Genomic DNA, 27871 nt, shown 5'->3' with positions numbered 1-27871 from the left:
GAGAGTGTTTTTTGAATGGAATCTTTTGGTCTCTCTTGTTTAGACATTGGTTATTTTATTTTCCTACTCGTAGTGATATTTGGGACTCTCCACCATGTGTACGTCGGCTTGTTTCTTAAGGTAGCCCTGGAGAAGAAAACAGACAGACAAATACACAGGGAGCAGAGGCACACAAACCCACAGACAAATCCAACTAATATGCAAACCGAGAGGGAAAACGAAAAAGTTAAGAGAAAAGACGGAGGAGGTAAGGCGAATAGTAGAAAATTTAAAAATACATAAAAAGGTCAAAAAGAAGAAAAGGAAAAAAGAAGAAAACCAATGGACANAAACCGAGAGGGAAAACGAAAAAGTTAAGAGAAAAGACGGAGGAGGTAAGGCGAATAGTAGAAAATTTAAAAATACATAAAAAGGTCAAAAAGAAGAAAAGGAAAAAAGAAGAAAACCAATGGACAAACAACGCTTTAAAGCATATAACCGGATTTCCCAGCTATAATTAAATTGCCGGGTGTATGCAGTGCTGGTTGAAGAGCATAGAGAAAGAGAGGAAGACAGGGCGGGATGAGGCAAAATTGGAAATAGAATGAACAGGTAGAAGGGATAAGAAGCTTTTTTCAAAGAGCTAAAGGGTGGAATATGGTTGGAGAGGTGATAGAAGAACACTGGTGCAATCCAGAGAAACTATGTAGTCTAATTACTCCTGAGAGAAAGAGATGAAAAGGTCAGTAGGTGTAGAATTTACATCTACAGAATAGACTAAATGTGACTGTTTAAGCAAGCTGGTGACCAGAGTTAATCAGGTTAGTGTTCTGGAAAAAAAAAGAAAAAAAAGGGGGGGGAGGGCGGCTCTCCAGCAGGGATGGGCGTGGTGTGATCCAATGCATCAGACGGGAGTTCTGCCTTGGCGGTTGTGGGGAGGAGAGTGGTGGCGCTCCAGTCCCTTCTTGAACCAAGCGCTGCACCTCACTTTTTGGGTGTGTAAACTCTCTGTGCCAGGGGCGCAGCCAAAGTGGGTTGCGCTCTTTAACCCAGGCCAGGCTTAGTTTCCAAATCCCAGTCCGCCCTCCCCACTGAAATTGCAGCAGACACAACCTCACAGGCGATCCTCTCAGGGCAATTCCAAGCCTCTTGCCTAGTCCTGGGGATGGAGCCAGAATCGCTGCTCCCTTCTCCTCCGAGTCGGGTTGGCAAGCATGGGCAGGGGTTTGCCTGCGGGGCGCGCAAGGCCCGCTGGAGAGAGGGAAACCAGGTCCCTCTGTGTCTTGTCACCCAAAACTCAAACTCGCCAGCAAATCTCCCAGTTTTTAAGCTCTTCGCCTTCCCTCTAGAGCTCCAGCCAGCCAGGAGGGTGGCAGCCTGGTACGTGCGCGTGGTTCCTCCAGGAGTCCGGCCAGTGAGGAGCACAAAGAAGTGATCAGCGCGCAGCCCCTCCTGGACGAGTTGGCTCGCGGGGACCTGGCACGCAGGGATTTGGTGCACACGGTCCTTCTGTGCCCCAAGCGGAGGTTTTTCTGTTTCCCAGCGACACAGACCGTGTCTTGAGCGGTTTCAGACTCTCTCTTTTTCCCCTCTCACTCCCCGCAGAGGGGGATCACCCCCGTCCCTGGAGTCTCCAATCCCAGCCCAATTTTATCTTCCCCAGTTCACACTCACGTTAGAAGGCTTTCTCAGTGGATTATGCATCCTTTTTCTCCCAGTCTCTTGGGTTCTGTAAGGTTTCCTATGGCTTCAGATCTTTTCCGTGTGAGATATGGGGGTGAGTGCAATGTACGGAGCTCCCTACTTCTCCGCCATCTTGCCCCCTCCCCCCCAGCTACCATTTTAAACATCCATTTTTAAATGTCCATTATGTGAAAGATGACGTGAACAAAGCATCAGCCCAGGGTTGTCGTATCTAATCTTTAATTCGGAAACCTTTATTATGTGACTTATCACATTGCACTGTAATTGCAGACTCTGCCTCTTTCACCTTCCAACTGCCCTCTCCTCAGTCCTATGGAAACTGTTAAAAGATAATTGTTGGGGCACCTGGGTGGCTCAGTCGGTTAAGCGTCCGACTTCAGCTCAGGTCATGATCTCATGGTTCGTGGGTTCAAGCCCCGCATCGGGCTCTGTGCTGAGGAATAGCTCAGAGCCTGGAGCCTGTTTCAGATTCTGTGTGTCCCTCTCTCTCTGACCCTCCCCTGCTCACGCTGTCTCTATCTCAAAAATAAATAAAACATTAAAAAAAAAAGATAATTGTCAACAAAAGGGTAAAATCATGACCCTCAAACAGATGTAAAAAATGAATATGTTAGGGGCGCCTGAGTGGCTCAGTGGGTTAAGCGTCTAACTTCGGCTCAGGTCATGATCTCATGGTTTGTGGGTTCAAGCCCCAAGTCGGGCTCTGTGCTGACAGCTCAGAGCCCTGTTTCAGATTCTGTGTCTCCCCCTCTCTCTGCCCTTCCCCTACTCGTGCTCTGTCTTCTGTCTCTCAATAATAAATACATGTTTAAAAATTTTTTTTAAATTAATACATTAAATATTTTATTTAACTAATGAGAGAACTATTTTATTTAACTAATGAGAGACTAGGAGATGTTATAGCCAGCTCAAAAAAGAATCCAAGGAACAGGCACATGTATAGGTGAGGAATATTTAAATGAATATGTAAATGAGGACAAAACCTGTCTTTCTGTAGGGGGAGGGCAGACAGTTGAACCTTTCCTGGGCAGTATAGAACGTGCAGGGCTGCAGGCAAGAAAAATTTGGTTGCTGTTGGTTGCCTAAGGGTACAGAGTTGCAAAACAGCTCAAAGACAAAGAGAGGCTAGACTCAGGAGACCTGTAGGTGTGTCCTCTAAACAAAGTAATTTTCTATTGAAATAAAAAGTTGTTTTCTCTACACCAAGAATATAGAAGCCCCTTACCATCTCCCAGGCCCCTCCAAATTTCCAAGGCTTCTCTTGATCTGAATCTGCTGCGCACCCCCCATCCTGAACAAGCACTGTTTGAATACTGAAGATGTACCTTGTGCCCACAGGGCCCAGCTTGAGGGGTGACACCTCCCACAGCACAGGGTGCCCCTGGGAACCATGTGGCCTGTGCATGTAGTGAGGCCTCCAGCTCATCTGTGAGCAGCAAGGCTTATTTGGGTAATTATAACTCTCCAGCCCAGTCATTAACTATCTGCCCACCCATTGCTCCATTCCCCACCCTGGCACAGTACTACTGATGGGGAAAACAAAGGCAAAAGAAACGTAGATAAAATTAAATGTCCTTATTTTGCAGCCCATTTTGATAAATACCTGAGACAGGCCAAGTGTGGTGGTCCTCAAGGAACTCACACTATCTTCGTGTTAATGTTTTGCTAGAAGCGAAAAACAACTTTACTTTTTTTAAAAAATTTTTTATAGTTTATTTATTTTTGAGACCGAGACAGAGCTTGAGTGGGGGAGGGGCAGAGAGAGAGAGGAAGACACAGAATCTGAAACAGGCTCCAGACTCTGAGCTGTCAGCACAGAGCCTGATGCGGGGCTTGAACCCATGAACCACGAGATCCGACCCGAGCCAAAGTCAGACGCTCAACCAACTGAGCCACCCAGGTGCCCCGAAAAACAACTTTACTTTGACTACGGCCAGACCTCCAGGATCCTGTAAGTCTTCTTCAACATAGGCAAATCCTTTTGGAAACTTCCTTTATTTCTACCTAGCCCCTCACCTTAAAGAAAAGTATATAGTCAACTATTTCTCACAATCACATTGCAGCTCTTTCTGCCCACAGGTCCTGTCCCGTGCTTTAATAAAAACACCTTTTTGCACCAAAAATGTCTCAAGTACTCTTTCTTGACTGTTTCCTCCTGGCCCATGTCACATCACTATCTTCCCAGCACTTGCCCCCCTTCCCCATGGTAGATACGATCCAACACCCCCGGTGGATGCCTGAACCTGCAAATAGTACTGAACCCTACATGTATTGTTTTTCCTGACACATACACACTTACTGATGGGGTTTTGGAATGGAGGGGGTCCAGAGCTGACAGCCAAGAAAGAATTCTTGGGATGCTTTTGATGAAAAAAGGTGATTTTATTACAGCACCAGGAGACAGGACCCAGGGGCAGAAAGAGCTGCACTGGGGTAGTGATGAGTTATATACTATGGAGTTGGGGGAAGCAAAGGTAAAAAGGAGGTTTCCAGAAGGACTTTCATATGCTAAATAGGACTCATAAGAAGCGCACCTGGGTGGCTTAGTCAGTTAGGCGCTGACTCTTGGTTTCAGCCCAGGTCATGATCTCAAGGTTTGCAAGTTCAAGCCCCACGTCATGCTCTATACTGACAGCTCAGTCTGGAGTCTGCTTCAGATTCTGTGTCTCCCTCTCTCTTTCTGCCCCTCCCCCAATTGTGTTTTCTCTCTCTCTCTCAAAAAAAATTAATTTTACCTACCATTTTCTTGCCTTTGCTCCCCACATCACTATGGAGGCGAGGGTGATATTAGGGGCTCCAGGAAACTAAGTCTATAGGTTTCTGGAGATTAGGCTATTGATAAGATTGCCTTTTTCTTGTAATTTACTAAAACATTTGTAAACTGATGGAGACTCAGGTCTTGCAGGACTGAAATCTCTATCAGTTTCCCCCTTTCCTTTGCTCCTGGGCAGCTAGGAGTGCCTGAGGAATGTTGTACATATCCCACTTAGAAGGGAGGTGGTTTGTGGGGTGTCAGCTTGCCTTATGCTCCCTCATCACCTATGATCAAGTTTCATTTATAAATTATGCACAGTAAGAGATTAACAACAATAACTAATAATAAAACAGGACAATTACAACAATATACTGTAATAAAGGTTATATGAATGTGGTCTCTCTCGTTCAAAATATCTTACTGTACTGGACTCGCCCTCCTCTCTATGATAATGTGAGATGACAAAATGTTTACGTCATGAGACAGTGAGGGAAAGTTCTCCCAAATTGTATACATGTGCAAAGCAGTTGTCAAATATCCCATACTGTAACAAAGTTAGGAGTCCTTAAAAGAATTTTGACTGAAATATATGTATATAAAGGTTTTGACCAAATTCTTCTTTGAAATTTCCAGCTGACTTCTTTTTGGACCCTAGCATAAGCTCCAGTATAATAAGGAAAAATAGGATAAAATAGGGAGAAAGGGAAAGGTTAGGACCTGAGGTCCCTGTGTGGGAAAAAACATGTATTTTGGAGCAATGCTGAGAGTCTCTGCCCACAGCAAACCCTCTCAGGTGCAAGGTCCCCCTTAAGAATGTAAGACACCACCTACTCCCCCTTAGGTTCCCCTCAGGAATTTGACAATCAAAATACCCAACTAAAATAAATAAATCATAAAACTTATTTAACCCAGGGGCAGTATGACCAGTCTGACTCCTCACACGGTGGAGTCGAGCCAATCAGAGTGGACAGCCCAGCACCTAGAGTTGTCCAGCCAGTAAGGGTAGAACCTGAGAAGCAACAAAGGGGCAAGGAAGAGGCTGACCAAAAGCCTAAAACAAAGTCCCCTGCCTGTAGTCAGGGGTATTCACCTCCGAATGCCCCCTCTCTGTAAAGAGAGCTTTCCTACTATTTTTCCTTTTAGAGCTTATACTCTAATAAACTCTTATACTCTAAATAAACTCTAATAAACGAGACTGCTGCTCGTTCTGTGTCCACCTCTTCATTCTTTGAAGCAGCGAGACAACAAATCCCGAGTACTGAGGTTAAAAAAAAATCCTGCGACATTTCTTTGGGGGTTCGTCTCAGAATATCAACATCTTCTAACTGTAAGTAAAGAGCAGCTGGCACCCTGTCTTTTCTTTCTATCCTAAATAAAACTCTCAAACCAAATAATGGGCATCCATCAGCCACGTAAGAGAGAATAATGTGGCTGGGTCTCCTCCCATCTGATCCCCCAACGTAATTGGGAATGTCAGTGTGATGGAGTCCCAAGGTCTTTTCGAGAAGAATCCCTAGATGCATGAGACTCAGGGGAGGCTGAACAGCAACTGGAGGGTCCTGACCAAGGCTACTCTTTGGTGGACGCCTGAAGGCTAGGGGCAGAACCTGATCCCTGACTGCCCATTTGGGTATCTGGTGTAATTCTCCTCCTTCGTCTCTAATTTGTGTTTTAACTTCAATTGCAGGATGCTGGATTTACTGTATGTTTGATGGATATATATAGGAGAGAACATACAGTACCCCTTCTTGTACTTAATGGTATTTGGAAAGAAAGATGGAAAGAACTGTAATTTTACCCAAAAGATCAGGACGCCATGCCCTTTTGAGTTGTTTTGCTTGAGGCCTGGTTAAGATTGCCCCTCCTTTGATCCAAAGGCTGAGAAAATGATGGAGATATCCTTGCTACTGGCCTTCAAATGTTCCACATTTGTGTTGCTTCTATTTAGCAGAGGAATGGATGCCTGTACCATATGAGGGATGGATGATATATAAAGGGCTTTTACTGGGATATGTGGGAGCCATTTTGCTACACTTAGCCCAGTGTATGCTAATTTATAACAACCTGGATATTCTAAAATGGACATCCACACGGCTGGTAGGTATTTATGAGGGTATTGCTGAACAAGGCAGGGGAATAGACCTTGACTTTGGCCCTTCAGCACCCTCCTCAACAGCCCAACAATCGATACATAAATTACTGTTGGGCCAAAATAAAATTAGTCTATCTTTCTACAACCAGGACAGTCTTGCTTGGCCACAGTTCATCCTCCCAAAGTCTGGTAGGGAGGAAATGGAGAGGTAGGAGAAATGGGGGAAGACAAGGTTACTCTGAGAGGTAGGGTCAAGCCTGGGTGAGAATGACTACTCCCAGCACGTTGCAAGACTGACAGAGCTTTTGGCTGCCAGTAACATAGCCAATCAAAATTCAGGGCCAGGAGATGAGGCATCTCCTGGCCAACAATCAGAGTCAAGAGATAAGGTTTCTCCTGGTCAGCTATAGGAAACTGAGATAAGGGATGCCTTTTCCTCCTTTTTCCTATAGATGGGAAGGCCAATACTCCTTTGGGATGCATTCTGAAAAATTGGGATGAGTTTGATCCACAAACCCTGAAGAAAAAGCAACTCATTCTCTTTTGCACTGAGGCTTGGCCCCAATGCAAATTGGAGGAGGAAACCTGGCCGCCAGAGGGAAGTATCAATTATAATACTATCCTACAATTGGACTTGTTTTGTAAATGTGAGGGGAAATGGGGAGAAGTCCCCTATGTTCAATGTCTTTGGGCTTTAAGAGAAAATCAGGACGTGTATGAGATGAAAGGTTGACCCTGGCTTATTGGTGGCCCTTTCCAAGGTCCAGCAATCAGGAGGGGAAACAATTAAGGGCCCTTTGCCTGAACTCAAAGCAGACCTAGAGAGGGAGGAAGAGAAGTCTTCCACCTACACCTCCTCCTCCTTGGGTCCTAGATCTATAGATCAAGACTTAAAAATGTCTCTTCTGCTTCCTGCTGCCCACTTTATCCAGGCCCTCCTGTAATGGCAGCAGCTGAGAAATACAGGGACAAGCAACTCCTCAATTATCATGGGTCTGAAGGTCTTATAGGGAACTTCCAGTACCCTACTGGGATTCAGATAATTCTTCCCCAGGATCCTAAATGGGACTATGATAATCCCATTGAGGAGTGGTATTGTCACCACTTCCAAGCCTTTAACTTGGAAGGATTTAAAAGAACTAAGGTTGGGGCACCTGCATGGCTCACTTGGTTAAGCATCCGATTTTTGGTTACAGCTCAGGTCTTGATCTCATGATTTGTGAGTTTGAGCCCCACACTGGGCTCTGTGCTAGCAGTGCAGAGCCTGCTTGGGATTTTCTCTCTCTTTCTGCCCCTCCTTGCTCCCTCTCTCTCAAAGTAAATACATACACTTAAAAAAAAAAAAAGAACTAAGGTTAAGCCCTTAAATTACGCTAAACTAACCACTATTTTACAGACACCCCAGTGGCCTTTCTGGAAAGGCCAAGGGGGGCTCTCATTCTCACATTCTTTTTTGATAACACCAGAAAGCCCCACTCCCTTAATGAATTAGGGACTACAGTGCTACTGGCTCCAGGCTAGATAAACAACTGCCTCCCCCTGATGGAAACTGATATTGATTCAGAATATGGGCGATACAGGGAGAAGTAGGCAGAGCCGTAACTGCAATACCTGTCCAAATACACCTTAAGGATCCCACTTCTCTTCCATGCCGGAAGCAGTATCCTCCAAAACCAGAGGCCTAAAACAGAACTAGTAAAAATTAAAGAAATAAGGACTTTTGAAGGAATGTAACAAGCCCCTGTAATGCTCCAATATTGGGGGTACAGAAACCTAACAAGGGATGGGGGCTAGTCCAAGATCTACATGTCAGGAATGAAGTGGTGGTCTCTATCCACTCTGTGCTTCCAAATCCCTGTACCTAGCTGGCCCAGATTCCACCACATACGAAATGGTTTACAATCTTAGATTTAAAAGACGCTTTCTTCTGTTTTCCAATACATCTAGATTCTCAATTCTTGTTTGCCATCCAGGATCCTGTCCATCCGGCTTCACAATTAACTTGGACAGTGTTGCCTCAGGGCTTTCGAGATAGTCCACATCTATCCGGACAGGCCTTAACACACGTGATCTTTTGGAATTCTCAGCTGATAATTGTACTTTAATGCAATATGTGGATCTCTTACTGTGTGTCCCTTCAGAACCAAGTATACAGGCTGGTACCAAGGTCCTCTCGAATTTTCTAGCAGAAAGAGGATATAAGGTCTCCCAACAAAAGGCCCATTCGTCTGAGACTTCTGTTAAATATCTAGGATTAATCCTTTTGGAAGGCACAAGAAGGCTAGGCAAGGACAGAATTCAGCCCGTTGTCTTGTACCCCGTCCTGAAGAAACTTCTTAGACAACTGAGAGGGGTTTTAGGCCCTACCGGCTATTGCCACTTATGGATATCAGGATATGGAGAGGTAGCTCGCTCCCTTTACCAACTTATCAAGGACACACAGGCCACAAACACTCACTCACTGCTATGGGACACTGAGTCAAAACAAGCTTTTAGAAAACTTAAGCTCACTTTGTTGGGTGCCCTAGGCTTGAGGCACATTGGAAATTCTTGGAATTTATATTACAGAGAGAAAGGGGGTAGCCTTGGGCGTTTTGACTCAGAGATGAGGCCCAGTACAGCAACCAGTGGAGTATCTTAGCAAAGAACTTGATTCAGTAGCTTGTGTTGGGCCTGCATGTCTTAGAGCTGTTGCAGCTGTTGCCCATGTAGCTGTTGCTACAAAACTAACCCTTGGAATACTACATGGCAATGAAAAAGAATGAAATCTGGCCATGTGTAGCAACATGGATGGACCTTGAGGGTGTTATGCTGAGTGAAATAAGTCAGGCAGAAAAGGACAAGTATCATATGTTTGCATGTATAGGAGGATTGGGAGGAACTTAACGGAGGACCATGGGGGAGAAGAAGGGGAGAAATGGTGGGGGAAAGGGAGAGAGGCAAACCATGAGAGACTCTTGAATGCTGAGAACAAACTGAGGACTCATGGGTGTGGGGGGTGAGGGGGGAGATGGGCATGGAGGAGGGCACTTGTGGGGATGAGCACCGGGTGTTATATGGAAACCAACTTGACAATAAACTATTTGTAAAACAACAAAAACAACAACAACAAAACTAACCCTTGGGCAAGACCTTACTGTCTAAGTCCCACATAGTATCCAGTCCTATCTGGATGGCAGCCATTGGCTCACAGATACCTGCCTTCTGCAGCCTCAGGCACTCCTGCCTGAGGGGCCTGCTGTGCTTGTAAAGGCCTGCTCCTCTCCTGACCCAGCACCCTTCCTGACAGAGGAAGGTAAGGAGCTAATATAACAAATCATAGTCCAAACGTATGCTGCCCGAGAGGATTTAATGGAAACTCCTATGGAAAACCTAGGATGGACCCACAGATAGGAGTTCTTTTGTTGAGCAGGGCTCCTAAAAACCTAGGTATGCAGAGGTGACTCTTCATAAAACTCTGGAAAGTGGTGCCCTGCATCAGGAGCTAGTACTCTGCTGGCCAAACCAGTAGCCTTACTAGAGCCCTAGAATTAAGCAAAGATAAGAGAGTTAACATTTACACCGGCTCTAAGCACACTTTCCTGGCCTTACATGCCCATGGTTCTGTATGGAAGGAAAGACATTTTTAAACATCTTCAGGGGCTCTTACCAAGTATTACCAGGAAGTTACCAGACTTTTACAGGCTGTTCACTAGCCCTTAGAGGTAGCAGTAATACACTGTAAAGGACACCAGAAAGGAATGGATAAGTTAGCAGAGAGAGACAAGCAGGCTGATGCCACAACAAAATCAGCAGCCAGATCTCAAGTTATCCCTACCATTGCCTCCCTTATCTGGGACGCCTGTATAACACAAGAAAAGCCCCACTACTCGACAGAAGAAAAACAATGGGTGTGAGAACGGGGTTACACTCCCCAGCCTACAGGGTAGTTACAGGTGGGTGACTTCATTTACCAGCCACTAGCCAGTGGAAGGTTTTAAAAACTCTCCATCACACTTTCCATCTACATTTAATGGCTTAAAAACTTTTTACAGGAAGGGATTTCAATAAGACTATTAAATATATTATAAAAACCTGCAATATTTGTCAAAGAAATAACCCACTCTCTCACCTGCAGTCTCCAATAGAGTTATACAGAACTGGGAGTTACCCCCGGGGGTGACTGGCAAATAGAATTCACAGTGTGCCAAAGCACAAGGACATAAATATCTTTTGGTCTGGGTAGATACCTTCACACTTCGGGTCAAAGCCTTTCCTTGAAGGACTGAAAACACCTCAGAGGTGGTTAAGGCACCAATAAACGAGATTATTACTCTGTTTTGGACTCCCTACATCCCTTCAAAGTGATAATCATCCCTCCTTTAAGTCCTCAGTAACTGAAGGGGCAAAGATTATCATCTGTACTGTGCCTGGAGGTCACAATCCTCAGGGAAGGTGGAAAAGACCAATGAAAGCATTAAGAGACTTAGAAAGCTCGCCTAAAAAACAAGTCAGAACTGGACATCCCTACCTCCTATTGCTTTGTTTCAGATTAGAAATATCGTCATGAAAAAGGGCACAAGCCCTTCTGAAGTTCTTTATGGAAGACCCTTTCTTGTTAATGGCTTGCTGGCAGATAAAGAGGTATTAGATTTGGTAAACTATGTAATTCCTTTGGCTAAATTCCATCAGACTCTTCAGCCTCTCAACTCTGGGATGACCAGCCTCCTCTGTACAACCCAGGAGATCAGGTACTCATGAAAACCTTCCTTCTTTGTCCCCTTCTTTAGAACCAATGTGGAAGGTCGACATATGGTCATCTTAGCAAATCTTACTGCTGTCAAAGTACCGGAATTTGACTCCTCGATTCATCGCTCCCGGATTAAGTTATGGTTTCCATCAGAACAGGACAACACAGAGACGGAGTTGAATTGTGAAACAGAAGCAGGCCTTAAATTGATCTTCAAGATAAGGACACCACAGAATGAAGACAAGTGACACAATATATTGGAAAGTAGTAATAATATGCCTATGGGGTTCAGAAACACTTCCTGTATGTATTCCACCAACCCCACCACTATTAGGGTTGAATGATGGGACCCCTTTGGTTGAGGCAGCTGACCTAACTTTTATAGAGGGAGACCGTGTTTTAAAATATGACCTGGAATATGGCAATTTTACAATTTGGCATTGGGATAATAGCCATACCCTTAATTTACCTAAGGGCAAACCTTTTGCAGGTTATTTATTTGTAAAATTAGAACAAAGCCATAAATATTGGGCTGAAATTTTGCCCAGTAATGAAACTGGAAGGGAATAATATAACTCGACTCAAAAGATACATTGTATTGCCATAGATATAGATGATGGAAAAATTAAAAAGGTCCCAGGTTATGAAGACCAAAATATCGCAGCCGGATGTGTGATATGCCACAGTACCGCTTGCCCTGATAGTCTCCTGCCCTGCCAATGCGGCTGGAAGGCTAATCACACATTATTCTTAAAGGTCCAATGGTGGACCGAAGTGCCTATGGGAAGCATCACGGTTAGACCTGGAAGGCTTTGGGAACCTTTGTGGCAAACCCAAACCACCGCCTACCTGGGAGTCTCCTCGATTTTGTTGACTCTGACTTGGGACACCCAGAGGTTTTGGGTTGATACTTACTATCCCAATGGTTCCCACTCCATAGATTTACAATGGAAAAAACACCTATGGTGGCTACAACAATACAGGCCCAGAAATAACAAGATCATGAAAAGACATCTTATAGGAGGCATAGGAACAGGATTAGGCATATTGGGGCAGGCAGAATTTGCTGCCGCTGAGAAGCGACACAATTTGGAAAAGGATTCCTTATCCAGAATAGGCCATATTGAAGGAACTTTGTTTCAAGAAGCAGGCAAAGGATGGGAAACTCTTTTAAAAGAAAATGAGACTTTAGTAAGGTGGATAAGTAAGACCCGAGAAACCCTACAAAGGCATTTCCAAACTCAAACCTGGGAAAGGGCATGTATTCTCACCCAGGAAGGACTGCTCACCATGTTAATGCAGATGGAATCTGAAGTGGTCATGGGACAGTGGCCTACTCTAATGAATGCTGAACTGGAAATTCAGAAATTATGGCCTATATATGGAAGCCCCAAGTTATGGAAGATTATTGCTGGGGGCTGTAACTTGTGGCGTTGCATCTTAAGGGCACATGTGCCTTGAATGGACCATGCTAATTCATATCCAATAGTTCAGCTTGCAGGCATAGGGACTATATTAAATCAGACAAGGATTTTGCCAATGGGGAGTCGATGGGCCATAATGTCAAATGAGTCAGCTTGGGTTCCCATATCTCTTTCTAACTGTGAAGAGAGAAATAAAATCTGGCTGTGCCCTCAACAAAACCGGAACCCTGATTTCACTAAGGTCTGGCCACTCGTCTCTACCCCAGTAACCGATAGCATTTGGTACATGGGTAGAGGAAAATTTTGTTGGGAAAGTAAACAAGGAGAAATAGCCGTCACAGAGAGCTTTACTTGCAAGCATATATACCATGTACTAAATCATACTGGAGTATGGTGCAACACTGGGACCATTGGTAGAATACATCTACAAAAGAATAACAAGACTTACAGTAGTCTGGATATCAAAGATCACTCTTTCCTTGAGGTAGAATTAAATACGCCTCATGAAGTTGTTCCTATGGAAACTGGATGGCCAAAGGAGGAATTGAGGATTGAGGACCATGAGCTAGTTCAGGTGCTTAATTATTCTAATCGACAATATCACCAGATCCAAATAAGTATGGAAGAAGGAGGAAAAGCTATAGTTAAATTGATTAAAAAAAAAAAAAAAAAAAAAGATGACCAGACATGCCAGGGATTTTTAGGATGGCTGTAGTGCATCTTTCCTTCCTATGGTGTGGCTTCTTTCCTAGGAGGCGCTGCATTTGGAATATTGCTTGTTGGTCTGATATTCTTTTTATATGTCATTCGTAGATGCTGTTGCATACGCCAGAAAAGTAAGACATCTCAGGCGGTTTTGTAAACCAAGATGTAACAAACACCCTCCCATTAGATCGGATGGACCTCTGAACCTGCCCTGACTGCCGTTCCCCTGTCATCGCCCCCCTTCAGCAGGAAGCAGTTTAGATCGGTCATCGTCCTGGTTCATAATAGCAGATAGGAGTCGTGTATTCAAAGTGGAGAATATAATAGGGAGAGATAGCACAATATAGGCAGGGAGGGAAAGGTTAGGACCTGAGGTCCTGCGTGGGGAAAAGCACACATTTTAGAACAATGCCAGGAGCATTTGACTACAGCAAACCCCCCAGGCGTAAAGTCCCTCTTAATTATATAACAGACACCACCTACTCCCCCTCAGGTTCCCCTCAATAACTTGACAGTCAAAATACCTAACTAAAATAACTAAACCATAAATCTTATGTTAACCGAAGGACAGTATGACCAGTCTGACTCCTCACACAATGGAGTCGAGCCAATCAGGAGTGGACAACCCAGCACCTAGAGTTGTCCAGACAGTAAGGTTAGAACCTGAGAAGGAATGAGGAGGCAGGGAAGGGGGCACCCAGAACCCTATAAAACAAGAACCCTGCCTATAGTCACGGGTATTCACCTTCAAATGTCCCCTCTCTGTAAAGAGAGCTTTCCTACTACTCTTCCTTTCAGAGCTTATACTCTAATAAATGTCTGCGAGCCACTCATTCTGCGTCCACCTCTTCATTCTTCGAAGTGGTAAGACAACAGACCCTGGGTATTGAGGTAAAAATTCCTGCAACACCAGGTTTGGTAGGAGGAGGTGGGTTCTTCCCTTGTTTGTCCCTCAGTCCTTTAGTTCTTACAGCCATTGGGCCGCCCTCACCTTGCCCCTATCTAGCACTGTAGTAGCGTGTGGTCACCCACCACCATTTAGCAAAGGGTACACGGGCTCTCCAAATCTGCCAGTTGCTTTCACCACTAATTTACAGTATGACCTGGGGGTCCTTCCCAGGGTCTAGGAAATTCTGAGGACTTTTGTTATTGTTGAAAGCCAGTGATTTGAAATCTCATTTAAAGCAAAGAAGTCCTGTAGCACTTAAAACAAATTTCACTACAAGGATTTTACTCTAGAGTTATCAGCGAGTCTGCCATGCTGGAGGTGGAAAGCCGCCCCACTACCAGGCAGTCTCAGGATCGGCCTATAGTACGCCTCTCCTTTCCTGGCCTACACCACTGCTGGGCCTCAGGACACCAGAGCTGCTGCTCTCCTCTGGCCTGGGTTTCAAATGCACCATCCGGGGACCATGAGTCTGCCAGAAACTCAGCCCTGCCCTCCTCTGAGACCATCTCCTTCAGAAGGGGGCTTCCCTTTGGAACCTCCATTCCACATCAGAAATCCAAGTGTTCTCTGGTCCTGTTGGGGAAATAAAACAATCCTGCCAACGAAAAGACCTCTTCGTGTGTGTACAGAAGACAGCAAACACAATTTATTGTTAGATAAGAACCAACAGACTCACATGTGAGGTAACTGAGAAGTGACTGGAGTCTGGACATGATTGCACATGAATTTCTGCAGTAAAGTGGAAGAAGGAATAAGGACAACTCCTCTCATCTCTCATCTCCTTGAGAGACTAAGGAGCAGGCCTTGTGAGGACCTCCTGAGTACCTCCACATGTTGTAGGATTTTTTACCTCAAAACCAGGGGTTTGTTGTCTCACCATTTCGAAGAATGAAGAGGTGGACACGGAATGAGCGGCTGGCAGACATTTATTAGAGTATAAGCTCCGAAAGGAAGAGTAGTAGGAAAACTCTCTTTACAGAGAGGGGGCATTTGAAGGTGAATACCCATGACTATAGGCAGGGGCCCTTGTTTTATAAGGTTCTGGTCAGCACCCCCTCATTCCTTCTCAGGTTCTACCCTTATTGGCTGGACAACTCTAGGTGCTGGGTTGTCCACTCCTGACTGGCTCGACTCCATTGTGTGAGGGGTGGTCTATGGCCATATTGTTCCTTGTGGGTCATGCGTTATGGTCTACCACGTATTTTCAGTTAGGTCTTTTGTAGGTGGTATTTGTTACATTCTTAAAAGGAAATCTACACCCGAGGGGGTTTGCTATGGTCAGATGCTTGGAGCACTGTTCCAAAATATGTGTTTTTCCCCACACAGGGACCTCAGTTCCTAACCTTTCCCTCTTTGCCTATTTTATCCTATCTTTCCCTATTATACAGAGACTCCTGAGTTTATTTTTCACCTTGTGTGTGTATAGTTCCAGGGGTCAGAAGGACCTCAACCTTGCATTATCTTATGTTTTTAAGTTTATTTATTTATTTTGAGAGTGAGATAGAGAGCGCATGTGTGCATGTGCATGCGTGCACACACACACACACACACACACACATGCACACACACACGCACGCCCAAGCAAGGGAGGGGCAGAGAGAAGATGAGACAAACTCCCAAGCAGGGAGTGTGCCATCACTGCAGAGCCGGATGAAGGGCCTGAACTCACAAACTGTGAGATCATCACCTGAGCCAAGATCAATAGTCAGACACTTAACCAGCTGAACCACCCAGGCACCCCTTAACCTTGCATTATAAAATCAAAAGGCTATGCCTCTTCTCAGGCCCATTTTGTTTGCACGCAGACTCCCTGATCAGGAAATGGGAGGTAGGTGCTTTTTCCCTCAAAGAAAGTATCCTTATTTTACCTTTACAGTCCCCTTTGAAAAGCCACCAATATTATTCCAAAACCCACCGCTTTTTTGACAGAACTCTAATGACAATCTCCGCTCCTTTTCCTCTTGGTACATTGGTTGGTGAGAATCTGTACAGTGCATAGAGCTTATAAATAATTTCATGTTATTACCCATCTGATCTCCACAACTCCTCATTTTACTGACACAGAAACAGAATGACTGTTGTAAACTTGACCTCAGGGAGCTGAGAGGTGAACTCAGGCCTTTGATATCAAACAGGTCAGCTTTTTCAGCCTCCCAAAATAAATTGCTGGGCCATTCTAATGCAAGCCAAGACAGAAAGGTCATATAAGAAGAGGAAGTCTGGAGAGGCATTTTATATTTCTTCAGTGTTTGAGCACTGTGCTGCATTCTAGAACACTCTGTGATGATGAAAGTGTTCTTTACTCGAACCTCCAATATGGTAGCCACAAGCCACAGCCACATGTGTACATGGGTACTTGAAATTAAAAATTTGTCTTCTTAATTTTATTTCATCTTCATTGAAATGTAAATTAAAAAAAACTCCACGCATATAGTCAGTGGCTACCATGTTGGACAGTGCAGCTCCAGAATGTGAAAGCCCTGTTAGGTGGGTCTTAAGATGTCACCTTGGCTGGTAACCAGTGGGCTGTGTTTGCCTCAGGCCTCGGAGTGAAGCTCCCTCAGATGTTCACATTAAGTAGGCTGCCCCTTGGGAAGGAGAACATTTGGGCCCAGAGAGGTCTCTGCGGCTGGTAGGTCTTGGGCTGTCAAAACTCCTGTCCAGTGGGGCTCTGGCTCCCCTAGCAGGGCCTGGCTCCTGTCAGCTCTCTGCTCCTTCTCTTCCTCTTTCCCCTGCCTGAGCCCAGAGCACAGCACTCATGCCCAGGATGCTCCTTCAGGCAAATCAGGACAACTTCATCAGAGAATAGAAATAATCACTTGCCTGCTTAGAAGTCAGTTAGAACACAGCTGAGAGACACCTTCAGAATTCTTTCTTCACACCCACAGTTGAGATGAGGCCTGGAGAGGTGACCAGTAACGTCCTTGGCCTCTTTGCCTAGGGCCTTGACCCACTGAGCTCACAGATGGGGCAGGAACATGTGTGTAAGCAAGAAAACAGGAGCCACCTGGCCATGGTCAGGCATTCCTTCCACCTGGTTATGTCCATGAAGGAGTTCCCTTAAAAGTGATGGTGAAAAAGGGTTAAGTTTGGCAAAGAGAACCAAGTTTCTAAGCCTTAATTATCAACACATGCCTTTGGGTCACTTACAGGAGCAAAACATTTCCATCCTATTCTTAAAGAGTCTCCATAATATAATTCTGTTTAATTCCCCTTTGCAGAGATTAGACCCAACTCTCACAAACAAAAATATCTTGGAGCATATTTACTGATTGAACGACAGTACTTATCCATTTTGGGGCTAACTACTAACAATCTTAACACTTTTATAAGCAGAAAGTCCTGCTTCAGTCCTAACTTCACTCAAGTTTTCCCCCTCTAACCCAGCCTGGTGTGTCGAGTGCTTGGCCATGTAGATGGACAAGCCATGAGCAGGCCACATTTGGCTGGAAACATATAACCTGTATCTGGTGGACTTTGTCGAAGGTCCAAAGTTCAAGGTTTTAGATATGGCAACACGGGTCATCTGAGACTTGAAGCAAGAGCTGCTCGCCTGATTTGAAACAGTTTGGATAACAAACCATTGGGTACCGCTGAAATGTATCAGGGAATTAGTTGCCATAAAAACATTCAAAATGAACATCCCAAAGTGCCAGCAACCAGGAAACAGACACGTCAGTAAGGTGGGTAGTGAAGGTTCCCATGAGTATTACATCTCATTTTTAATGATATCAGATGAGCCTATCTCTCATTTTTCTCTGTAATTAGGGCTAATAATTATCTTCAAGTGGATATTTATGGCAGACTTTGGAAATATTAATCTGTTATAACTAGAGTTATATTGCTCTGAATTTGAATATGGAAAACACACCCAACGACTTGCTCATCTCACAATGCAAATGTAGCAAAAAATTAGTCCCATGGCCTTGCTCTCTGATGCCTAGCCAGTAACATGAGAGTGGCTGACTTATTTTAATGTTTCAAACTGCTTCCATTTTATCACTTGGAAAGTTTTTCAATTATTCCAACACTGCCACAGAAGAAAGAACATGAGATTTGGAGTCAAAGGTATTGGATCGAAATGCCCAGCCTGACACCTAGATTACTTTCCAAAATTAGCCACTCCTTTCCCTTCCCACCACCTCCATAGGAGAATTGTATTTCTCTGCACCTTAACTTTGGGCTTGGCCACATGGCTTGTTTTGGCCAATGGAAAATTGGCAGACATGGCTCTTGTACTGCTGTCCTGGCACGTCTCCCGGTCTGAGGAAGAAGGGCAGCATGGGGCCAGAACGAGCTGCAGCCTACTGTTACTATCAGCCAGTCACCCTGCTGATCCCTAGAAACAAGAGAGAACAAACGACTACTGTTTTAAGTTTTGGGTTGTTTGTAATAGAACAATACTTGATTGACAAGTTAACAAAAACTTGGTTTCAGTTAACATTATATATAACATGATATAATGATATCAATGTCACAATGTAATCCAAATGACATCAGGCTATTATCATTCTACCTGCTTAAGAACAAATAAAGTGCCCCACTCTCACCTTGGCTTCCCAACATTGTACGTAGTGTCAATTTAGTTAAACTGGGACTATAGGAGTACATTTCCCTAATCCCCTTCTCTGTGTGGACCTAAGTTATCATTGCCCGCCACAGAAAGATTTGAAATTAATATTCCATTTCTCTCACTTAGGATTGCAGACTGGGACCCAGTGCTGTCTGGGGTGACCCTGGATGACCTGTGCGGCCCTCAAAGAGCGAGCCTGGAACACCGGCGGTGCCCATTAACGGTTTGTTTCCCCTCTTCTCCACCCTCAATTGGCATTCATCTTTATCCAAAGGTTCAACATTTGACCCCATCCAAGAACTCAGTTCTCCTCTAAGAATAATTTTGCCCCCAATTCTTTGCTTAGTGTCTGGACCTTGCTACCAAGATCAGGTCTCAGACGGGAACTGCTTGCCTTGGTGCCAAGTGATGCCCACTGAAGTAGCGGCTGTGGCGCTGTGCCACTTACTGGGATGCCTCATCTCTTTCTAGACATTTACCTCCATTTGGGAGTTACTTCTTACTGAACCCTTTCCCTCGTCAAATAGCCCCCATTTGACTTCCTTAGATACACCTTCCACGTTTAAGCATTTTGTGAGCCAGGGGATAGTATTGTTAACTGCGATTTCCTATTCATTTGTCCTTTGTTTCAAGCCCTTAGCAAGGAATAATTTGTAAAATAGTTTCCCAGTCAAATATGTAATCATGAGCAATTTGCTTTGTAGGAAGTAGGGAGTGGCAGGCATCCTCCAACGGAATTAGAGATATCCTAATTACTCACACCAGCAGAAGCTGTCACTTTTGTAAGGTATGTAATTAGCAGCCAGTGTGTGCTAGAAATGATGTGATTGTTTGAACAGGGGGTGCAGCCCAGAGACTGCCCAGATTGGCGCTCTCCAACTGTGTTCATTAGCCCAGACTGGGCTCTTGGGTCACTTGCTAAGGCTGATTCCATGCCTGAATACAGGGTGTAGGGACAGCCGAGCCCACAGGCCTTTGTCCACAAAGCAAGTGTGACCACCTAAAAAAAAAAAAAGGTATCCTCTGTTCTTTGTGATTATGAATTTCCTGTTTTTCTGGTCCAGTGGTTCTCAGCTTCAGTTGTACATTAGAGTCACCAGGGAGATGCTTTATAAACCCTGGTGTCCAGACCAATTAAATCAGCTTCTCTAAGGCATCAGTCTTAAACGTCCTCAGATGACTCCAATGTGCTGCCCAATTTGAACACCGGTGTTAGATCAGTGGTTCTCAAATGTTAGCTGAATCAGGACCACTTGGAGAGCTTTTCAAACCCCACCCCTAGATTCAGTAGGTGCAGGGGAAGGGAGTCCGATAATTTGCACTCCTCATTGAATGTTGTCAATGCTCAAAACAGTGTTGAATTCCTTTTGGAATCAGAATGGTTAACCTTTATTTTTCACATATGACAGGCATTGTGCTAAATGTTTTAGTCACTGGTTCCTTTAGTCATTTTCACAAGGCTGATTCATTCTTACCCTTCAAGTCTCAGAAAAAGTGCCCCACCTGAGATATCTTCTGTGTGTCCTTTATCAATACACCTGCTGCCGCTGTCACATCACCTAGTTTCCTCCTGGGGCATAACCACAGTCTGTAATCTTACTTCCCCTCTGCCACCTGCATGTAGGCTCCATGGTGGCAGAGACCCTACCGAGTGCCTAACATCTGGCAGGCACTCCACGAATACTTTCTGAATGAATGAGTCCACAGATGAACCACAGGAAAAAGGTAGTGTTATGGTCTGCGTTTCACAGACCAGGACATAGAGATACGAAAAGATTCGGTAACTTGTCCAAGATTATAGTAGAGGAACTAAGGTTCAAATGGTGTCCTGACAAGAGCGGGGCCTTCAAACAACTGCAAAAGTTGATCAACAGCCTTAAATAAAATATCAGCTTTCTTTCCCATCAAAAACTTAATTACTTGCCTGAGAATGTCAACTGTCTTTGTCTAACTGCCAGTTGATTCATACCTTTATCCAGAACCAAAACCCCTGTGGCCAAACTATAGAAACAGTGGCTATTTCTTTCCCATTTAAAAGCTCTACCGTCCGTACCATAAACCTACTTAAAATTTCCCAAAGCAGGTTAGACTGCTTTCTACCTCATATAAAATGGCATCAAAACCTTGTAATACAAAATGTTGGTATTTAGGGAAGAAAGCTACATGAAAACAAACAGATTTGAATTTGAGTGATTTTATTTAGCATGTCAATAAAATGTATTCTGATAATAAATTAATATGCACAGCAATCAGAACCACTGGGTGCTTTCCCAAAAGAGTGCTTTGGATATGTACACTAAAATATATGCAGAATCCTTTAAACAGTTTATTTTCAAACTCAGAAGTGTGGTAACATCAAGTCACTAAAGAAGCATGGAGTCTCTTTCTCAACTAGTTCATGATTTAGTTTTGAGTGTATAAAGGTTTCAATGACCATTTCAGCTCCTACAGGTGATGAAGCCTGAAATTCTAGCACTGACAGTTCAGAAATCACCTGATCGAGTCTCCTAGTTGTAGAGGTAAAAAATCAGCTGGCCTTGCCAAAGACTACAAAGCTAGTAAGAGACAGCCTGGATTACACACCAGTTCTCAGAGGTAGTCTGAAAGGCCGGGTGAGACACACAAGGCACCTGATATCACAAAGGACTCTAGTTATACCCGAAACACCATGGTTTTACTTTCTGCTTAACATAGGACTAAGTCTTGTCCTTTTGTAGTTAACAAATTTATGAAGTCAGTGGCTTTGGAAACAAAATCACTCCTATCACCGCAGATTATCACTGATCACCGATTTCCACTGCAGCTTTTTTCTCCTGGGATGTTTGGACTTGGGCATTTATTCCTTCTATGTTCGCAGTAGACCTACATCAGGGGTGCCTGTTCCTGTCTGAAATTCATCATCAGCTGAAGGAGTTAATATTGGGACTTACAAAACCATCAAGTTTGAGCATGGGACAGTTCGTTTCTCTTTGCAGTTAATTCCCAGCAGTTAGCACACACCTTGTTCTCGGCTAAGCTGCCGCTGGCTCCAATTCACTGGCGGATTCCTCTGGGGCATCAGCGTCACTGAACAGCAATGGGACTTCTCACTCCGTGCATATGCTGTACAACACCGTATCACGTACAACACATAGTTCTGGCATACAGTTTTTGATTTAATGTAATGGCTGCACATAACCGTGCTGCTGCAAGGTGTTTTGTGTGTGTGTGTGTGTGTGTGTGTGTGTGTGTGTTCAAAGGCCACCTAATTGTTTTAAGCCCTTGGTGAGTCTGTGCAGTTATCAACCAGTGACAGACCGGTCATGTTCTGACAAGCTATTTTTTCCAATTGCAGGAACTATTCCCCAAACAACCTGCTGGACATCAGTGAGTTTTTAAATTCTATAAACACACAGCAAAATTGTGTATATAAAAGAAAATTCTGAATTTTAGTGTAAGTGATTCTGATTTCTTGCTACTACACTGCAGCAAAGGAAGTGTTAAAAGAATTCCAGCCTAGCTTTATGAATTCTTTTAACACTTCTTTTAAGAGTGCACGTCTGGTTCAGGTACAGCTTATAACCACTTGTTAGATGCATCTCCAGGGACGTGTTCATTTATCGGCATCTCCTCTTCAAGTTCATCTTCAGCAAACGCAAGAGTGGAGAATCTTTACTTTTTAGGGGCAGCAAGTTGATTTTGAGGTAACGCTGAAAGCACTGCGGCCGGCCCTAAGGCCTTGATACAAACCCCTATCTCAAAAGCAATTTCATTAGCTTTACCTGAAAACAATCAGACAAACAAGACCCAGACACAGTTATTGTCTGCTCTGACCTGGGAAAACCATTCAAGCGCTTAATTTATAAGTTGGCAGGTTTATCCTCCTCTCATTCTGCTACCAATTTCATTCCTTCGGCTGCTTTTCTTTTTGTCTTGTCCCAATTTTCAAGGAACGTGTGGAAGATTGATAAGGAAACTCCAGATTCTTTGATCATTTCACTTTTTGACTTTTTTTCACTAACTTTTTGCTCTGGAAAAACGGTGAGCTCGGTGTATTTCCTCTTTAATACCATGACTAGAACTCCATGCAGGAAGTATCGTGGAAGTGGCGTGCTACACAGAACATGAACATTCTAGTGAGTGCAAGACCTCAGACTGGCTTGGTGTGGGAACTGAAAGTGCGATGTGGACAGAGCAGCTGATCTGAGTTTAGAACAGCAAAGCTGATGTCCGATTTCAAAGAAAGGGCTAATTTTAATAACCTTAATAACTAAGCCAAAAATATAACCCCCTTTTTTATTAAGGAATCCTAACGACTTTGAGGTAGATGATGCTGCGATCGGATCAGGAAGAAATCAGGTGTAAGACACAAAATTCACATGGAAAATTCAGAACACGTCCAATTCAAAGATCTAAGCACAAAATCCAGGCATGTCGTGTCGTGCACTTGCTTCTTTAATTGGAGTGAACTTGGGAGCCAGCGGCAAGGGCCCATACTCTCATGGAAGAGCCGGCTGCAGAATGGTTGCCCTCGGGAAGAAGCCAGTAATTTTGCATTTGATTTCCAGCCTGGTTCATTCCCAAATGTTCAGTATTTGGATTCCTAAAGGCTTCTTCAGCATTTAACTAATTCTTTGTGAGTGGAAGGGGCTGGGACTGTTTCTCCACACATAAACTGATCCTAAGACAGAACAAGAAATTATATTAATCATCGAGCATGTCACAGATGCCTCAATATCAGACTTTGTTTTGTTGCAGAATCAATCCAGCCATCAGTTTTTCCATTCTTTTTCAAAGAGTCAATGTCAGCACCACAAATNGCTCAAACCCACAAACTGCGAGATCATGACCTAAGCGAAAGTCGGACGCTTAACCGACTAAGCCACCCAGGCGCCCCAGCACCACAAATAAAATCTTAAAGGTGCTTCAGTTTTTAGTCCTGAACTCACATTTAATTCAAAGCACCTTATCTTATAAACAACCATGCCCACCTTCACCACAGAGCATCCACCTGTCTGAAATCACATTTATAAAAATGTCACGCCTTTTAAGTTTCTGATTAACTACTATACTATAACTTCCCAATTTCAATATTTGGTCATTCATATACCCAGCCTCTTGAAGGCAATTACTTCTTTTTTTTTTTTAAAGTCTTAATTTTTGAGAGAGAGAGAGAGCGCACGCACAAGTAGGGGAGGGGCAAAGAGAGAAAGGGAGACACAGAATCCAAAGTAGTCTCCAGGCTTTGAGCCTTCAGCGCAGAGCCCAAATCAGGGCTTGAACCGTGAGATCATGACCTAAGCCAAAGTCAGAAACTCAAGTGACTGAGCCACCCAGGTGTCCCCGGTAATTACTTCTCCTAACTAGAAGGGATAGCTCTTTATGTGTTTGCCCACACAGATAATCCGCAGCGTCAGCTATGCTGTAAATGCAGTTCAGTCTCTGATGAGTTCTCCTGGCTTACGTCAGCTACAAGAAACCTCTGCCTTCCAGGTACCCCTTATCTCCTACTCTGGTCCCCAGAAGGGTCAGCCTGGATCGTGTCATCGCTCTCTCACTCCTGCCCAGCACCTGGAGCCTCCTCTCTGACCCCAGCCGGCTCTTGGAAATGTATGGTCCATCACCAGCACACTGCTCCACAGTCTCACCCCCTTCTTTAAAACATTCCTGCGCCTTCCCCCTCTAATACAGTGGTTCTCAAGAGGTGGGAGGAAGGGCGTGCCAATTCTGTCTCCAGGGGACATTTGGCAGTACCTGGAGACATTCGGGGAAGGTGCTCCTGGCATCAAATGAGTAGAGGCCAGGGAGGCTACTGAACACCCTGCAGCTCTGTACAGCAAAGAGTTATTTGGCTCCAAATGACCATAATGCTGGGTTCGAGACTAGGCCACCCCCTAAGGATACCATTTCCCCTATAGCCTCTCAAGTGGCGATGCTGTGTTCCCTCAGAGCGCCAGTACCACCAAGACTGGATGGACTGGTTGCTCCTTTTTGCCACTGCTCTCCTTCCCTCTCTAACACCCACCAACCTTGACTCTTATGTCATAAGATGTATCATCTCTGTTCCTTTCTGTGTTTTCTGGACCTACTTCCAAGTCCACGGTCAATTATCACAATTCCTCTTCTCTCACTCCTTCCTACCTATTTGACAAAACCACAACCCTAGTTAAATCTAACTTCTTGTGTCTACATTCACCAATGCAGCTGAATGTCTACCACCTTAAACCCTCTCCTGATCCTCTATCACCACCAGTTAGTGCCCCATGTCTCTGCTCCCCTTTGCAGCAGATCCTTGAAAGAAAGTTTTCCTCTTGCAGTTTCCTATTCTTTTCTCATTCTCTCCAATAAATTTTCCACCATTCAGGCTCTGTCTCCATTACTCCATCAAAACTGCTCTCACCACCATCACAAATGGTCTCTCTGCTATAGCCGATGGTTGATTTTTAGTTCTCTCTGGCTCGCACCTGACAAGGGAGTTCACTTCCTACACCTGTTCTCATTGGGCTTCCAGGATAGGACACTGGTGGTTTTCCTCCTCCTTCCTTTTCAGGTAGCTCTGCTGATTCACTGCTTCCCTTCCTGACCTTTTAATGTTGGGAGGGGTCCTTTCTTTTGTCCATCTTTATCTGTATTCACAGCTCTGGTCATCTCACCCAATCTCATGGCTCTAAATGCTGTGTGCTGATAACTCCTAAATTTACAGCACCAGCTGATTTGTCTCCCTCTTTGAACTCAGACCTGCACATCAAATTGCACTTTTACTTGCTCTCCACGTGGATCAAAAGTAGGCCTCCTAAACTTAGTACATCCAACTCTTGCCCCTATACCTGCAGACACCTCCCCATCAGTTGGTGGTAAATCCAACCTTCTAGTCACGAAGGCCACAAATGTGGAAATCATCTTTGATTCTTCTCGTATCCTATATCCAATCAGTAAAAAAAAAAAAAAAGTTATCCTTTAAAGTGTATCCAGAATCCAACCACCTTTCACGATCTCCTTCGCTGCAGCCTGCTCCAAGCCATCCATCTCCTCCTCTGGTTCGCCTACCAGCCTCCTAACTGTTCCCCTTGCCATATCCTAACTCCTATCCTTGCTGCCTCCCAGTCTACTCTGAACCCAGCAGCCAGAGTGACTCCATTTTAACTTCAGTTGGATCACAGCAGAATCCTCCAGTGGTCCTGTGTCATTCACAGCAACAGCAAAAGTCCTTAAAGTGGCGCATAAACACCTCTGTGATCTGCCTCACTCCACTGACTTCATCCTGGGCTACTCTCTCTCACCCTCATCCACTCTGCTCTGGTCACACTTGCTGTTCCTCAATAAAAACAGACCTGTTCCTGCCTTAGGGCCTGTCTACTGAAAGCTCCCCTTATGGAACTGTTTTTATCCCCCAGGGCTCACTCCCTCACCTCTTTAAAGCTTTGCTGAATAAGACCTCTCTTGGGAAAGCCTGCCCTGACCACCCAACCTCCTCTCATACAAGCCCTCCTACTCTCCCTTACTCTGTTCTCTTTTTGTTCCAGAACACATTTTAATACAGGAATAAATCTGTAAGCTTCCAAATTATAGGCTGCTTCTCTCATAAGACTAAATGCCTTGTCTTTACCTTCGTGATTCTTATTTTAGAGCTTATTCTTAAGAATGTTAAGCTGTTATATGTCAATTATATCTCCCCCACAGCCCCACCCCCGCTAAAAAGAAAAAAAGAGAAATGAAGCAATGTCAAGCTTCTTAAGAGTCCATTCAAAGTATAGACCAAAAGCTGGGGTAGGGCTGGGTAATAAGAACATTTATTTTCTATTGTCAATATCCTTGAGTGAAAAACAAAAAGACAATTAAAGACCAAAATGCATCTGTAAAACTGCCGCTATGACATGACAATGCAGAGTCCTATATATATAAACCAGGTAAGAAACACTATACAATTGTTTCCTCCAAGATAAGTCTAGGAGCTCTCAACAATTTTAATTACTTAGCAAATAAAGGAGGAATACAGGCTGTCAATCTTTATGATTTTCTATTTAAGGTGTAATCAATAATTTTCATTAGCTATGCGGTTTTCTTTACTGCCTTCTCCAAAGCTAAAATGAGTTACCTGCACTTACTAGCACAGACTGCTTTAGGTCCTTGCCTCCCAACCACTACTCCCCTCCCCACACCTCTTAAAATTCGGCTACTTACCTTGTCATAAATTACTTTTATAATCAGAGAGCAGCTAGGACACGTTGCCACGTCTTCCCCATTCTCCAAATCTTCCTATAACAAAATCAAACACCGTATGGCATTGTCTTCCCGTTGCGATCTCCTCCCAAACTCTTTCCAACCTTACAAGTTCCGTTGTGGCTCGTCTCCCCACAAGGTATGAGAAGGCCAAAAAGGCCTGCCGAGAGAAATATCAACTTTTTCTCCCGCAAAGCGCTACTTGAAAATAACCCGGGAAGGTTAGCCGAGGTTCAGTCGCCCCCAAACCCCTAGGAAGACTTGAAGTGGGACCCTCAATGTAGGAGGATGGCAAGATCGAAGCTCCCCGCCATCCAGTCTTTCCCACCCACGTCTTCCAGCCGTCGGTCTGACTAAAGGCCAGAACGATGTGCCCACTGACAGATCAGAGTATCAACTTTACGGCGACTCAGAGACAGGACAAAAAGGGCGTGGATAAGCGTGAGCCGCACGGTGACGGAACGGCGGAAGGAAGGCGGCAAGAGCGAAATCGCGCCGGCTCCGACGAGTCGCCGGGAGGGGCCCTGAAGTTACCTTGGTAATGCAGAAGTTATCCCCACAGGGGCAGGGGTAGAAATAGGTCTCCGAGTCTTCATCATATTGGAAGTCCTCGATCTCCACCTCGTCGTGAAACACAGCCATTGTCACTGCGGTAGGCAGGTATCTATCGCCCCCGCCAGCCAACACTACTCCGGGACGGTCTGATTTCCCCCGCGAGCGCCCCAGCCGGGGCGGGTCACCGCGCGCCGGCTCAGGAATTAT

General features: G+C 44.6%; 1 protein-coding gene across 2 annotated transcripts; it reads right to left on the bottom strand.

Moving 5' to 3' along the window:
* Window positions 1-21088: 21088 nt before the first annotated feature.
* On the bottom strand, window positions 21089-27866 carry DPH3 (diphthamide biosynthesis 3). Of its 2 annotated transcripts, XM_077750902.1 has the most exons (3): window positions 27644-27866; window positions 27071-27145; window positions 21089-23570 (listed from the first exon to the last, which is right to left on the bottom strand). In XM_077750902.1, the coding sequence occupies exons 1-3, from the start codon at window positions 27749-27751 to the stop codon at window positions 23505-23507; spliced, it is 249 nt and encodes an 82-aa protein (XP_077607028.1). In that variant the 5' UTR covers window positions 27752-27866; the 3' UTR covers window positions 21089-23504. The 2 variants fall into 2 exon arrangements, with proteins under 2 accessions (XP_077607028.1, XP_077607029.1); XM_077750903.1 differs by lacking the exon at window positions 27071-27145.
* Between the last annotated feature and the right edge of the window lie 5 nt (window positions 27867-27871).

This window comes from Crocuta crocuta, unplaced genomic scaffold (assembly GCF_008692635.1).
Source record: "Crocuta crocuta isolate KB4526 unplaced genomic scaffold, BGI_CrCroc_1.0 scaffold279, whole genome shotgun sequence".
NCBI classification, from domain to species: domain Eukaryota; kingdom Metazoa; phylum Chordata; class Mammalia; order Carnivora; family Hyaenidae; genus Crocuta; species Crocuta crocuta.
This window is presented reverse-complemented; position numbering and strand designations above follow the sequence as displayed.